Source organism: Centruroides vittatus, unplaced genomic scaffold (genome assembly GCF_030686945.1).
Source record: "Centruroides vittatus isolate TY-2023 unplaced genomic scaffold, ASM3068694v2 scaffold_576, whole genome shotgun sequence".
Classification (NCBI taxonomy): Eukaryota; Metazoa; Arthropoda; class Arachnida; order Scorpiones; family Buthidae; genus Centruroides; species Centruroides vittatus.
Window position 1 is genome coordinate 8707 of NW_027122713.1, and position 17029 is coordinate 25735.

At 29.1% G+C, this 17029-nt stretch overlaps 1 protein-coding gene across 1 annotated transcript; it reads right to left on the minus strand.

Annotated features, from left to right (window-relative positions):
• Positions 1–1066: 1066 nt before the first annotated feature.
• On the minus strand, positions 1067–16866 carry LOC136989525 (uncharacterized). The gene is made up of 12 exons (XM_067287725.1): positions 16362–16866; positions 11624–11759; positions 10142–10301; positions 7911–8029; positions 7421–7621; positions 6269–6514; positions 6044–6183; positions 4113–4302; positions 3956–4039; positions 2374–2508; positions 2162–2302; positions 1067–2078 (listed from the first exon to the last, which is right to left on the minus strand). The coding sequence occupies exons 1-12, from the start codon at positions 16589–16591 to the stop codon at positions 2037–2039; spliced, it is 1824 nt and encodes a 607-aa protein (XP_067143826.1). The 5' UTR covers positions 16592–16866; the 3' UTR covers positions 1067–2036.
• Positions 16867–17029: the final 163 nt, after the last annotated feature.

A 17029-nucleotide genomic window follows, 5' to 3' on the forward strand; every position in this document is an offset into this window, starting at 1 on the left:
ATACTTACAAACAGTATAAAATTGTTCCGTGTAATTTTTGGTAGTGGGAATAGGATATTCAAGAGCAAAAATTTACCGACTTACTAGATACAATATCAAATCGAGAAGATTAATGTATATAAATTCATATTCAAAAGCCAATTGGAATGTCTTATTCATTATTCAAATGGGAATGTGGCAAAGTTAAATGCAAGATATGAATTTCTTGCAATTTTAGTACAGTGTTGCCTATGAAATTTACTAATATATAATGTAAAAATTGAACGTAAGAATATTCTTACATCAAAAGCTCTACTGTTATATAATGTATGCTTAGTATCTCCTTATCAAGAAAAGAAGCTTTGGAAATACCCAAGGCAGGTACAGTACTTATCACAACTTGAGTAGGGGAATTCTTACAAAATATATATTATATCTTAAAATTTGTTACTGCAGTATTGTTTCTTAATAATGGTTCTGCATGTCTGTGGTATGTAGCCAAAAATTTCCATGTATTGCCCATTGAAGACTACAATGTTTCTTTGGGAGTAGACTGATTAACACACGGCACTCAATTTGTCTGTTTTCTTAACTAAATTATTTTACACTTCTAATATTATCGGTAAAGAGAAAGAGTATTTTTAACAAAAAGGGAAAAGAATTAAATTTTCCCTCGAAACCAATTTTATAAAATACAAAAAATAAACAGAGCATTTTAATGTAATTCTATTCAACACTACTCTGACTTACGTAGAAACACATCAGACTAATTACTTATTGGATAGGTAATCGATGATATGAAGTGTCAAACCAAAATTAAAAACACTTCCAGAATAGAAATGAGCCAAAAAGGGTGACATTTGCAATTTCATTACGTGATTTAATGTGAAAAATTTTAAAAAGTTATGTTATACTCTGTGAATTCTTCAGATATAAATTATATGATTATTGGATACAAAACTATATTTTTAAATTTGTGGTTTGTGCACAGTAAGATAGTCACAAGGAAAATTTTATAATTCTCAACACGTATATTAGACTCATGTAAAACAAAGAGTTTGTGTTCAGCACATAAAAGTGATCTAAATTAAATTTTAAAATACTTTTTATTCTATTGTTCTAAATAGAATTTCATATAAATTACATCAACAAATATATTATATGTAAGCGCTTTGTGTAAACGAAGAAAGAAAATATGAGAAGTTTTTGTATGAACATTTTAAAATTATATTCCGATCTTAAGTTTTAACGAATGATACAATTTACTTTGAATTAATTAATATAATTTTAAAGTTTAAAATATGACACTTGACTTGAATAGATACTAAAATTTGTTTAAGAATTGTCCAAGTATGGCATAACGTTTATATATACATGAGAATGGTAAAAGTGTTTCCGAAACACGATCTAACACAAATTTATACAAATTGTATTATCTTTAAATGATGATAAAAATATTAATTCCGTTCTTAATACTATAATAAATTAAAAAAAGTCTAGCAATGAGTGTTGCATAACTTTCCCAGCTGTTATAAAAGTTATTTTGCTTAATAATTTACCTTTTTTTTTAAATAAAAACTCATAAGTGTGTGTGGCACCATCCATTATCATATTTCATTATAAAAACTTTTTATATCTTTAATTACAATTAATTTTGAGGGTAGAGGTGAGGTTTATAAAAGAGTGTAAATGTTAATGAAGATTTTATTCATCATTAACATTAAGTCCTATGTCTAGAGATAAATGACCCCTCTGTTTCTCCTTGACCTTTCACTACCAAAATTTAATATCTTCAATGCCCCTGATATACAAGCCACCATGCCAAATTTCATATATTAATCTTTACCCCATCCTGAGATATTAAGCCAAATACGTGCCAACACACACTTTTTTTTTTTTTTACTTGGACTCTGGAGGGGTCAAAATGTGGAGATTTGCAAAAAGTTCACAAGGGTCAAATTTGACACGATTTCAATACTTTCCTCGTTATGTATACGTAACAGCCGGGAAAGTAAAAACCAGACATTTCCTAATCTGGGATATAAAAAACGCATTTACTATTGTGGCAAATGAGAATCTGTGATCGGATGGGTTTGCAGCTGCAAAATAAAAAAAAAAAAGTTTTTTAAATTAAACTGTGACATTAAATGTCTAAATGCATAATGTTAATTGTCACGTTTACCGTTATGATCTGCTGCTTGATGGAATCTCCAGAACCAATGCCATTCCCGTTACTCGAGATCACTTTTAATGGCGAATGTATCACGATTACGCTTCCCAAATTCGAAAGAACTTGCGTTCCCTTTAATCCCTCAACTATCACCTGAAATACATTATGTATCTGAGCGGTTATAATTTATTAAACAATAAAGAAGGAATTGGAAATTTAAATACCTGATGAGATAAAAGTGGCTGATTTGTCATTTCTAATGAGGATGTATTGTTAAAAGGAATGCTAAAAGTTAGTTGCTGTTCTTCTGTGTCATTTTCTAAGGCCGGTAATACTTGTGATGTTACCGAATCTTGTGTCTAAAATGAAATGATGATGTATAAAATTTTCTACATTTCATTTGAGAAAGAAATATAATTTAATGAATTAGAATTGTAATTTTTAATTGTGTGTGTATGTATATATATTTGGAATTCTAAACATTTCCCAAATCTATAAAATGTAGTCTGAGAAAATCAATGTAATTGGATGATGGTAGGTTACAAAATTTTTAAATCTATTATTTTTCTTAATAATAATCAAATGCTGAATATTTGGATTCAGAATAATTTCATTTTTCACAATTTCAATGCATTTTAATGATCCTTTTTTTAATGCTAAAAATCACAGATTAGAAGAATAATTTCAATATTGTACTAGCTGAAACACAAAATTAGAAAATCTATACATCAGGATCTTCCAAAAAGAATGCTACCATTTTAATTATTACGTTAATTATTATCCAAGGATGTCGTAACGTACGTTAAAACATTGGAAAACTGAAATTGATATAAGTTATAAAGCAAAACTGAGATACTGTCCAATGTGCTGGGTAGTAGGCTGCCATGCATATGCATCATGTTATGCAAGGAAACCTACTTCCTCTATTACACATACATTCCTTCAAGTTTTGCATTTGCCCATCACAATTTCTCAATGTGTGCACCTCTTGTCATGTGGCACAAATTCTTACACTGGCTATGGCATACCCAGTGTCACTCCTCCCACAGCAGCTGCGATTCTACGGCTCCTATGGATTATAATACGGCTCATAATGAGTGATTCTGACTTTGTATGCTGCAGAACACAGAATGCCTTCTCTGTTGTGGAATAGCCATTTTTGTTTGCGACGTTTCCTACAGGTAGTATGTAATGAGATGCTCGAATGTGTATGGGAGATCGGACGGTTACTCTATTGATTGGTGTTCTGTTGCATACTTCTCGGATAATAATTAACATAATTAAAGTAATTTAAAATGGTAGCATTCGTTTTCAAAGAGCCTGTATATCATTTGTAATGGAAGACTTTGTATTTAACACAAAAAAGAAACTAAGTATTATATTAAAGAAAACTATCAACAGAAAGATTTTAAATTAAATCTGTTGATAATAACATCCATAACATTTAATGAACATTCAAATGTTTTCTTTTTTTGTTACAAAATGGAAAGGATAAATGATTCTACACAATCCATTAATTATAAATGGATTAACTACAATCTCTTTATTTTAGGAATTTTATAGATAATATAATTATTTGTCTGAACATGAAAAAGCTTAACTACTATTATAAATTTCAACATGCGTTAAGTATTTTTTTTTGTCATAATTGCACAGAATGATTTGTTTGACTGTTCATTACAAAGTATGAATGTTTAACTGGTAGATAATTTTATATTTTATAAAATTAAATTAGCATGCACAAAACTAAAATATCAGAATATATCACAATATAAGAATTGAATGATTTATTAAATAAATGCAAACCTCTTGCTTTTTTGTAGTTATATCTTTCAGTTTCTGTGTTTTATTAGTATTTATAGAACTTTCATTTTCTTCTATAAGACTTCCCTAAAATTATATAAATTTTATATAAATAACAATTAACATATCGGCATTGTACCTACATTTATTTTTATCGTACCTTCAGTGCACTTTCTTCCGAGAGATTTACGTGATTCTGCGACACACTTTCCATATTTGTCTGAAGAGTGGTAATCGGTAATGAATCGGATGTCGAGACAGATTCGGTACAAATATTCAGAGCTATGTTGTTTGACGACATTATTGTTTCACACAAAAATGCCAAAGTTCCATCTTCAATATTTTCGGGTCTGAAAATGAATTTATTGAATTATTTCAACAGTAAAAATGCAGTAAATTTTTATTTTATGTTTGAGTTTCAATTCATTGCCAGAATGAAAAGACACAATCAACTTACAATTAGTATCATTGCATTTCTTAAATCTAAATATATTTTAATGCAATGTTTTCATCAAAAATGCATAATGCCTTATTAAGAAAATGTCAGAGTAAACATGTTAAAGGAGCACTATACTTATTCCATTCTAGCAAAAGTTAAACTATTGAGAGATTCGGTAATAAAAAAAAAACCTAATTACTAATTTTAATAGCAAATGTCCAAGCTTGTACTTTGTTCTTTAAAATGATATTTGAGTACTCAAAGTTTTCTAAAAACTTTTTTATTTCCATGTAGTTGTTCAAGTTTTAACATTGTTGAGGAAATTGTGATGGACAAACTAAGGGCCAGGCCGAAATTTTTTGTTGAAATGGAAAATAGATATAAAGAATAAACTTATCTTTCATATAATTTGAAATACTGTACTGGGCTGAATATAAGTTGACCTTTTATTATTTATTATTATTATTTGTATACAAAAAATTTGCAAAGTCATTGGAACAATACACCATTGTCATAACTCCTGTTCCCTATTTCATTGTCATCATAGTCTTCAGTTTCCATCCTGTTCGAGTTCTTAACACATTTAAAGTGCTCTGTAATTGTGTCTTCACCAACAACCTTTCATAACTCTCCTGTTGTTCAAACTTTTATGTGAAATTTTTATTTTTTTAATCTATACAATTAATTTCTTTCTTTTCCAATATTAATTTAGTTAAAAATAAAATTTGTTTGAATTTGTATTGACAAGTATCTGGGAATCGATTGGCATAAATGAATTTCTGATTTCTTATTCATTTTTATAAATTGAGTACAATTTTCCAATCAGTTACATATGATTTGAATGCAAAGGGTTTTATAAAAAGAAATGTAGATGTCCAATGCATATAAGTGACAAATTGTAACTTATTACTTCTTTTTGTTGATATCAGTAAAAATGAAATTGATATAAGTTATAAAGCAAAACTGAGATACTGTCCAATGTGCTGGGTAGTAGGCTGCCATGCATATACATCATGTTATGCAAGGAAACCTACTTCCTCTATTACACATACATTCTGTCAGTGTACTTGCAGTTTCATGGCTATCAAAACTGAAATAAAACTTCATGTTTTGCTTTTCTTATTATTTTTATTTTTGGAGGAAGTTATATTCAGTATTTTATAAAGTCTAAAACATATAAGCTTATCAAATACATAAATTTATAATTACAACAGAAACTTACAATTGACAACTGAATAAATTTTGTGGTAAATTCTCAGCAACCTCTCCCAATTTTTGACAATTTCTTGATTAGCAGATTACCAAAATAAAATTTCTGTTGAAGTTACAAAAACGAAATGTTTCTGTTGAATACTATAAGACAATTGTTTTAGTTGTGTCCACTCTTTCAAACAGTGTCTAACATGATTATAAATAATTCCCGTGCACATTTTGCAGGCTGTGGCATGAGGGGTCACAATCTGACTGGCACTTAGCATCACTAAACAGTCGATTTACTAAATTTTAGCACCAGTTTAACTCTGTACAACATGTACCACAGACAGTTATTGAAATTGAAGAAAACTTTAATTGAACTCATAAGTTGAGAGCAATCTTTACCCCTTTAAAATTAGAAAAAAAAAGAAAATGTGTATATACGTTATTGTACTTACTTATTACTTTCTTCTGTGTGCTTCTTAGCTTGTTCTTGCCAAAACTTCTTTAAACCGTGTTGAGGCGGTTCACGATCACCTCCGGTCAGTCTCATCTGATCGCTAACTTTTGATATTGTACTCCGACTACAACCCGTTACCTGTAGCATATATATGAAATTTAATAAATATTTTGCTATACAGACATAATTTAAAGGATATATGATTACATTATTTTAAAATTACCAATGAGATAAATTTATAACAATTAGTTCTGATTCCACCAGATGGTGTAAGCATTTCTGCTAAAACTCTTCTTGCTTCCGCTTGTCCCATTTCTGCCCTCTCTCTCCACTGTTGTAACAATTTTCCATGAGAAAGAGCAATTAAAACACAGTTATCTTTGCAACAAATTTCTGTTGGAAGATCGGATATAGGCTTTAATAATCCAAGCACGGCTTTGCCTTTTTTCCTTTTAATTCGCCGAACTCTCTGCAAACAAATAATAATTTAGTTAAATGAAGAAAAAAGTAATTGTTGATATGTATTGTAGTTAAAAATTAAAAAAAAATGCTTAAATATTTATTGGAAGGATTTAATTTCCCATTATTACTTTAAACCAAACACACATCTTTGTATATAAATTACATTGGCCTCATTTATTCACTTATATCACTCATTGATATAGTGTTTGAATGTAATTACAAGACAGTCTATTCTAAATTAAATACAAAATTTGTTCTTTTTAAAGTTCGTTAATGGCTTTGCTCATAATGTTTCAGAATTTTGTATAAATAAGAATAAAAGAAATAAATATTACTGTATTTACTCAAACATAAGATGCCATCAAATCTAAGATGTACCTTAATTTTTACATGCTCATCCATAGATTTTTTTTCGAAAAAATACACAATTTGTGATAAATTTATGTCAACAGAATTGATTCTGTTGACATAAATTTATCACACATTTGTTTAATATTTATTGCAAAGCAAGTTATATATCAATATTTTCCATAGTATCACAGTCAGAAAACTCTTAACTTTCTGTGTTAGGCCTTCACTTTTTCCACATGCAATCCTTGGTGTTGTTTGAAGCACCGGAAATGCAACATTTCTTGAAAGAGTACTACATCTCTCTTTCTACAATTTCTATCCAAATAATTATTACATTACTGTAACTGCTTGATTGAGCTAGCTGACCTCTTAAACATATACTATTACAAATATTGGTCTAATAAAATCATTAAAATGACACACAAAATTACTGATAGAGAAATAATTTGCATGGCACTAGAGGTCGCTAATTACGACACAAACTATTTTCAGAGATAATAAAATCTGAAAAAAGTGCATCTTATATTTAGTAAACACGATAGATCAAAAATATATCAATTACCTCAGGTTCTGTCCTTAACCTCTTATGAAGGAAATTATTTGAGTACATAAGAACTTTCTGCGTTGCTCTTTCACATAAATGAAGTTCTTCACGAAGATATTTTCTTTGTTTTAAAACAAAATCTTCGAACTGGTGACTTCTCTTTTGTCCATTTCCCAATCCGACATTTGTTCGGTGCATTTTCGTTCCAGAACTTTTACTCTTAAATTTAAAAAATCATATAGAGAGAGATTAGTTAATGAATCAATATATTTAAGAATGAATAAATCATATATTTATCAATCCTCTACTGATTATAAATTAAATGTATCAAGTATTTTAAGTAATACAACCCTGACGAAAAAACCTCGGACAGTACATTAATATTTAACCTTTGGCATAATTTTATTGGAAAATGTAAATTAAATTACTTATATATCAAATAATATTACAATATACTTTTTATTTTTCCTATATTATTAGTTTATTATAAATATAAATTTGTAAATACCATTGATTTTACTGCATCTTGGCTTTTATAAAATTTCTGCTGACTAAGATGCTTTGCTTCTTTTAATAATTTTAATAATTTAACTGCCCTTTCATGAGTTTGATCAACATTATCACCATCTATAAAAAATAAAGTACAGTACATTAAAAATGCATTATATTTATGAGCACTTAATAGTATTTATGCTACTAAATAAATAATATTTAAAATGTAAATCGTGTAATCCATTATATATACAAAAAGTATGTTCAATCCTAGAGGTTAGATTTGAAATTAAAATTAATTTGAGTTTTAGTATTTAAATGGAACATACTGAACATTTAAAAGATAAGTGTAATATTCTTTTAGGTAAACATTTTATATAAAAATTATAACTGTGCATCTAATGAATGTTTATTTTAAAATGAAAACATTAAGTCTATTCAAAGTAAAATTTTTCAAATGTATTTTGCTTTCTAAGATAATATTTTTCTTTATAAAAAAAAACAAACTATTTTTTTGTTTCTGAACTCTCACATTACTCATTCAAATCAAAGCACATAAATGTAATAAGTAATTATTCAAAGTAAAGTTCAAGTTACGGTAATTTAATAATGTAAATTTGTAGGTGAAATTTATCCATTTTCAATAGAAATTATTTATTTTACTTAAAAATTCTTTCAAAAATATTTTTTATATAATCTTAATTCAAACACTAAGTAATTATTTTTATTAAGAGAGTAAAAAACAAGAAAAGTTGGCATTTTTTAAATTTCTTTTCCATATTTCAAATGTATGTTTCTTTTTTCTTTCATTTCAGTTTAATATTAAATATAAAGCATTAAATATTACATATTATATGTAATATATACATCATATTATAAAAATAATATTTCTGAATTGGAAATAAATAAATTTCTTACATTGAATGAAAAATATTATATGTATATTTTGTTTAATTTAAAATTTTTTAATAACTTAAAGTATGATCTTTTGAAATAAAATGAATTTTGTTTGATAAACAACAAAAAAATGCAATTAGTTTAATAACAAGTAAATTATCATATTTCCGATATTCTGCTTTTTGAAATGTGTTATTTTATTAACAACTTGTAGTCCAAATTTGATATGTAGTAATTCAAGATTATGTTTCTGTTAAATCTACTTTTATTTTGAGAAATTTATTGATCAAACTAATAATAATAATTCTCAACGACTTTTCAAAAGTTTTGTTTCCAGAAAAATTCTATAGGTATCTACTGTGCTCTTTTTTGTTACAAATATTTGAATTTTGAAATAGTAATTCATAGCTTAGATCGATGCTTCTGAAGTTAATTAACAAATCTGATTTTTTAAAAGAATTCCTAAGTGTCCACAATCATGGATCTCCCTTTTATTCTAGTGTTATAATATAAAATTTTTCTGCTGTAAGTTATGGACACTTACAGCATTTCTTTATATTAATTTTATAGAATAAATAGATAACTTTTAAGATTTATATTTTAAAAAATCAATGCTAAGGCTATTAATTAAAATACAAAATTTTTATATTTTTAATGAAAGTCATATTAAAATTTAATGTATATCATCTGATAAGAAAATGTAAAACATACAATCTTGCAGAGAATGTTCTATCCAAATTTTAATTGGTAAGAAATGCATTGAAAACAGTATCAGTTTCATATAATGAAAAAAAAATTGTCTGTAAAATTAAGTGCAATCTTTATTTAGTATTGTGAATATTTATTAATCCTCAACAGTTCAAATTTTCCAAAATTCCAAGTTATCTGAATTTAATCTAGTCTCGAAGTCCAAATTAATGAGATTCTACTATATGAAATAAATACATTTAACATTTTATATAATACTACATGAAGTGCTGCAAATATTTATTTTTCACAATACTATATTTAATTTAATTTTTCTTAGTTTACATCAATTAGACAAATATACATGAGGACTTATCATACCGGTGTGATAAGCCCTCAAGTATATTTGTCTAATTGATATAGACTAAGAATAAAACATTAAAGGCTAAAAGCAATAGATTGTTCAATTGAACTATATCTAATGTAGTAATATTTTTCTCTATATTTTAGACAACTGTAGCCACTAAAATATATTGATTTAATATTTCTGTATAGTAAATTTATGTGAAAATGATATTTGGAAATAAAGAATTAATCATATCTGTAATACTGAATATTTCAATATAAACTTAATGTTTAAAATTAGTTATAAGAAAACATTACCTTGTCCTAGGACATATTTCTGTAAACAAGCACAAGGTTTAATTTTGAATTCTGGACAAAATAAACGTTCAGCATCTCTATCATGCAATGTATCAACTAATGATAATGAAAAAGCTTTAGCTTCTTGGAAATACTTTTCTTTTTCTTCAGGAGTAGGGCCCTGTTTAAATATTATACACAAAAATAATTTATTTATTTTAAGTTGTATTTAATCTTTAAATATCTTCATATAAATATTGCCTGAAGATGCAAAACAAAGAAATAATATACTGATAAACAATAATCTATATATATATATATATATACAGAATATGCATGCTATTGTGAAATCTGTTTCCAGTTCATTAAGGTATTTGTGTATAAATTGAAGTTTTGTTTCCTACATCATTTTGAAACTTATTTAATGTAGATTAGTCTTATTACATCTATTTTATTGTTTAATCTCATTTAAAATAATCAGAAGCAAAAATATGCCTAATTCTGCTATTGCTATAGTGGCGCTCCTCCCTGCCATTCCAACTATTGAACTTCCCCTAACTTCTCAAACTGACATTCTTTTGTTGATTTCCAATAATTTTTTAATTTTCATTGAGTTCTAATAAAGTAGTATATTAAAGTAGGCCTACAGTTTAAGTTGGCAGGGAGGGGGAGAGTGCTGCAGCACCACAGCACTAGCAGAAATGTGAATTTGCTGACTGGAACTTTTTGGTTAAGTGATGTTTTGGTTGATCGGTATTTGGATAATTGATGCTCTACTGCAGTGATTCTCAACCTTTTTTTCATCACGGTACACTTTTAATAATTTAAAAATTTGGCGGCACATACGGTTACTTCAGTAAGTATCGCAGGACAACCAGTGACGTCATAACAGTGATTTTTAAACATGGTTATTTAGGTCACATTTCCTAAATACCTTGGTAACTACCAGCAGTTACCGGTAACACCGGTTACAATTTCCAAACGCACCCTAGGAAGGTAAAATCGATTGAACTACTTGTCTAATGTCGCTTATGTATGGGTATTTGCAGTGGCGGCACAGTGGTTGAGAATCACTGCTCTAATGTATTAACAAAAAATTATTCTGAATTATTTCTTTATGAAAGGAACATTAATCAACACAAACATTTGCCTTGTTAGACCACTTTATTTCATTAATGTCATATAAATATCAAACTGACATTATTAATGATGAAACTACTTGCGTTTCACTGTTTAAGAAAAAGTTTTTTCATGTTTAATGTTGCTTTACTGTAACTTCTATTTTACAGTGCCCTATTCATTCTTTTTGGATCCAACAAAATTTGATAATTGAATCTTGTTTAATGTAGGTATATAGCCGAGATCAACTGTTTAAGATCTTGAATAGATTAGAAAGATGTATCATAAATTTTAACATTAAGCTATAGAAAAAAGCTAGTTACTTGTAGGTATTAAAGTTTTTCAATAAACTATTATGATTTAAATGTTTTATTACAGACTTACCTTCTTTTTTTGATTTTTCTTGCTTTTATCGTTGATAGCCAATCCGCATCCCACACACAAAAGTAACATTCGATTAGATTCGGAGTCAAAATAATATCTTGGAAATGACGATTGCTGAGATTTTTTCCTAACTTTTCTGTAAGATAGAATGTAATTTTATCAATTTATAACTGCAGAAACACTTTAGAAACAGATTCAAATCATTAATTTATAATAAAAATTAAAAGTTAAAATATAATATCTAGATGAATAAATATTCATGAGTAACATCAATTAATTATAAAATATCAATCAATTCTGATAATTAATACAAATTTAATAGTTTAAGTTAAAAGTATTTCAAATTTCCTAATTATTAATCTTAATGACACATAGTAACATATATATATCTACTGTATATTCTAAATATATGAATCATTAATTAACTAAATTAATTCAATTAGAATGAGTTCTGACACAAGCTACTGTTACAAATTAATGAATGAAATCATGAGGGATGAATTGATAATAATAAAAATTGTGTTATCCCTAAAGCTAATCAAAAGTTTATTAATTCAGGCCCTTTGCAATATTCCACCAAACAACATTGACTCTTTAGATATGCAAAAAAAGGGGCAGGGAAGGCCTTGCAAAGAGAATTCCAAGCACCCAAAAAAGAAAAAAAAACTTCACTTTAGAATCTGATTTATTACAGGAAGCTATGCAAAAGGAGATAATACAATATACAGAAAGTAAAAAGGTTCTAATATACAAGATTATTTCGACCCTTTGGAAGAATCAGTAACTGATACATACCTAAATTCTGAATACACATTATAATCATCATTCGACGTAATCCAGGTACATTTTTCTTGATTAAATAATGAATTTAAAAATATAAGATACAAAATACAGTTTTTTAAAACAAAAAATATACCTTCTTTAGAGAAGAATTAAAGAATTTTGCAAATAGGGAGGAGGAAGTTGAAACTATCATTAAAAGAAAAGGTCAGATGAGAGGTAGGTTCAAATTTGAGCTAGCTGAACTGCTTAATGAAAGATTTGCTAAAAATATAATAATACAATGACAATCTCCATTAACAGAAAGACTGGTGATATTATTAATGTACTTGGAATTTTTCAAGGTTTGAATTAACTAGTTTGCAGATAACAATCAGAAGCTAAGGATAATGGGAACCAAAAAGATCGTTTTAAGAGTAACTCAAATGATTTAATTACGGATAAGCTGATTTGAGATAATTTACTGCTAATAAGCTGCTGGAACATTCAAGACCTACAAAATAAATTATATAGTTGGTCAATTCGGAATTATATTAAGAAAAATTTTATAATTGGTTTTATAAAATAAATAAAGTGTTTAAAAGAAGAAGATAGAGAATATCTAGGAGCAAGATCATTATATAGTATTAAAAGATGCATTAAAATAATCAAAATTTGGATGAGTCTCTGGAGACTTGATGTTACTAATTAGGAAAAACATTAGTCAAAATTGTGAAAAACCAAAAAAATAATAGCTTTTTTTTCGTTTCTACTTTTCTTAATGAATCAATAGTCAATAATAAATAATTTATGAATTCTCTTTGGAAATTTTAACGTCCACATGCTGAACAAATGAACTCCATACATAAAGAAGACAACAAGGCTATTAAAAAACATATGTATATCAAAAGATAGAAAATGTAATTAAAATAGCATTAACTCTTAATTATAGAATTTGCTTAGGAGAATAATCAAAACATTAAATGGGAAAATAACAGGTGATGTTCCCATTAAATACACTTTTCTGGCATATAATGACAAATCAATTGTCAACTATATTCTCTGTTCAGAATATCTAGTTGAATTTTGCAGGATAATGATGGTACAGGATCAGGATATTTCAGACCATTTTCTGGTATAATTAGAACTTTTGAAGTCTAAAGGAAGATACTATTGTAAAGAATCTGATAGAAATTAAAAATAAACTACTAGCTGAAATTGACACAGTTTCCTGTGAACTGGATTGTGTGAGTCTTATAAAAGTTTGCTTGAAAATTATGATAACATAATCTCTTTATTTACTTCATAATGCCATAAAAATGAGAAAAGCAATGAGAAATTATTTGTTGTGGCATTGTCACAATGCCGGGCTGCAATTTTTAATCATATTTTTAATATAAAATATACTCTCTCCACTTTAAATGAGTAGTGTCTTGCCCTGTACATCATACTTTTCTGTTAGCAATAGAAATGTGCTGGTCGTCTAACTCCTTTCGAGAAAAATTTTCTAATTGAAATAACGTGACTTCCGGTTTGCTCCAGAAGTTTGTATATACTTAATCTGGGCCTCCTGCCCCTAATCTTTCCACACCAGTCTTGGCTTTTATCTATCTGACTCTGTTCTTGAGATTAAGGAAAAACAGACAGACAGTGGGAATTTATAGGTCTATAATTTTCTCAAATTGCAGCCCAATAATAATTCTTGATATAAAAAATAATGGCTCAACACAGTGTTACTATTATAAAATAAGAAAGTAAAAGAGTATAAGGAAAAAATATCTAAGTAGTGATAATTTTAAATTGTATAAGACCTTTGACAACCATAGTTTTGCAAAGATCCTACTTTACATAAGTTTATATAATGTAAAGCCTGTATCGCACAGTATATACAAAGTTTAAGATCCCAGCTAATACCAGATTCTGAGAAATAGATTTAAAACCACACATTGACAAGAATATATTATGAGCACATTGTCTGGTAAAGTGGCTTCATACAACTGGACAAGTAAGCCAATGACAAAGCCCATTCAATTTGAAATAGGCTATGTCATTGGCTTGCTTATCAACTCTATTTGAGCCACTTTATTGCTTTATTATGCACCCCATATTCCTGAGAAGAAGAGGTAAAATTGCAGCTCTGAATGAGGTGGTTGGGACCTTATCAGAGCTGTAGATTGTGCCTATAGGAGTAAAAAAGAGTCAAAGGAACTGACGATCACTATTCGTGAGATACAGTAATACCCCAAACTTACGCGATAGGTGGGACTGAACAATAACCGTGTAAGTCAAATTCGCATAAGTCGGGGTATAATTTCGCATATAAATACATACAAATTATTTTTAATTGGGGCCAGAGACTAAAGAAAACAATAATTTAGAAAAAAATGTTTAATAGAATCTTAGATAATACATATGTATAACAAATTATATTATTAAAATCGTATACCGAAATTATTTTGATGTAGAAGGCTTCATAAAATTTAACAAATTTGTCTGACGGCACAAAGATTGTTTTTTTCTCCCGCAAAATTTCCTCGTAGCATACTAATAGTTTTTTTATTTCTCATTTCATAGAAGAAATGAGCTCTTCGTTGGAGTCTATATTTTCTAAAATTTGTAACCCCTTTTCATTTTTGTATCAAAGTCCTTAATAATGTTAACTTTACATTCCAAAGATAAAGTTTTTCTTTTCTTGTTTGATGCAGAAGGATCAGTTCTACTTCATTTGGATGACATAGTAGAGTCTCTCAAGTCTCCGTAGATATAACAAACACAGAAATAAATAACACAAAATAAATTGTAGCTATGCATCGATTCCATGCGACATGTCTGAACATGTAAGCTGAACAATAGTGTGGGGGGGGGGAGTGAGTAATCAAGAGTTGCGTGGCACTCAAACAGAAGACAAATCGACGCGATTTGAAAATCGTGTAACTCCGGCTTCACGTAAGTCGGGGTAGAGTAAGTCGAGGTATTACTGTATAGCCCTCCAAAATCAGCCTATAAACATGAGATAGGCTTAATCAACTACACAGTAAAACTCTGATCACACCCCCGAAGTAGTCGGTGTGATGGTGTTTATTGTGTTTTATGAGCATTTAGCCACCTCTAGTAAAGTTGAAATCGGTTGATGTTTTTAGCTTTCTTTGAGAAATAATTCTGGATTTTTTCATCTTTAAATTTTACCCCATTTTTGAGGGTCTTTAAAATTCTAGATAGATTTCTGATATCAGAGGGGGCAATATCTCACAAAGGGTCATACATATATAAAGGGTCATACATACTATTGATGCCTTTGACATTTTACTCCTTGGGGCATGATCTACAACTCTGATAAGTTCCCAACCACCACATTGCCTGGTAAAGTGCCTTTAGTAAGCAATGAACCCAATTCTATCCAATGTACTGTATGTAACTAGCCCTCACAAAATTTGTCACTATTTTACATAGAACGACATAACGGTTATGCCATAACCAGAAAGTTTGGTAAGACGCGAACTCTGAGCGAGGGATTTGCCACCCCCATACAAGCAAAAAAAGTCAACAGAACCATACTCGTAAATGTGACCCTCGGCGAGACATCAGTCTCCAAAGGTCAGCTTTTATCGCAAACCAGTACACTGCCCATTCTACAAATTCCACAACAATCAAGGCTTGCTTGGTACATAGTCACACACTTTGGTGCTCGCACTTCGGTGCCCACTAAAACTATAACAAGTACTCCACTCAAAGCCAGCACGGCTGCTTGGGCCGAATATTTAAACGGTCTCAACAGCATGACGTGGCCCGGAAGCGGGCCAATTTGGGGGACACACTTAGAGGTACGATTCCTCTGCCTTCACTCCCGCAGTCGGAACCGTAATCTCCCAATGGCGTAATCGTACCGAATGGCTACACATTTTGTCTCCACGCCATTAATATTAAGAAAGAACCCGAAATTTACAAGTCACGTGTATCAAATGCAAGAAGATTTACTTACTTGTAAGAATTTACAATAAATAAAGACTTGCATTTATTACAATACAAAGGCTTTCTGTTCGATTTATTGTCCAACAGAGGTGCATTTCGCTCTTTGTTTACAGATTTTCTTTGCTTTTTGATGTTGTTCTGTTTAACAATCGGCTCGGGTGAATAATTTCTCTTTCTTTTGACGGATCTTTCGCTTCTTCTAATTAAATTCACTTCCTCCGATGACATTCCGAACTCCATTCGTCACCGATCCACAAAATGTAAACAAAACTTTCGCCATGCAGGGGGAAAAAACGTGGGGGAATGGAATTCTTTACCCGATTTTTACTTCAAACAAATTCGTTTTTCTCGAAAAAATCCTCAAACACGTCATCGTTTTCACTTTGTTTACGGTGTTCTACACAATTTACGCTATCCGAGTTAATTATTTATAAATTTAAAGTCGTTTTAAATACCCAAAACGAGATTATTCACGACATTTTTCCAACTGGTTTCCGAATTTCTGCTGGACTGTGATTTTAGGGATGGTTTTAGAGAATTTTCGCTAAATTTTTTGTCGTCTCTGATCGCTCTTGGGGAAAATACGTTAAAGTCGGCGTAAATTCATCCGGAACGAGTTATTAGGGAAAAAATCTGATACGAAATAGAATCGAATCACTACTAAAATTAATTAATTTT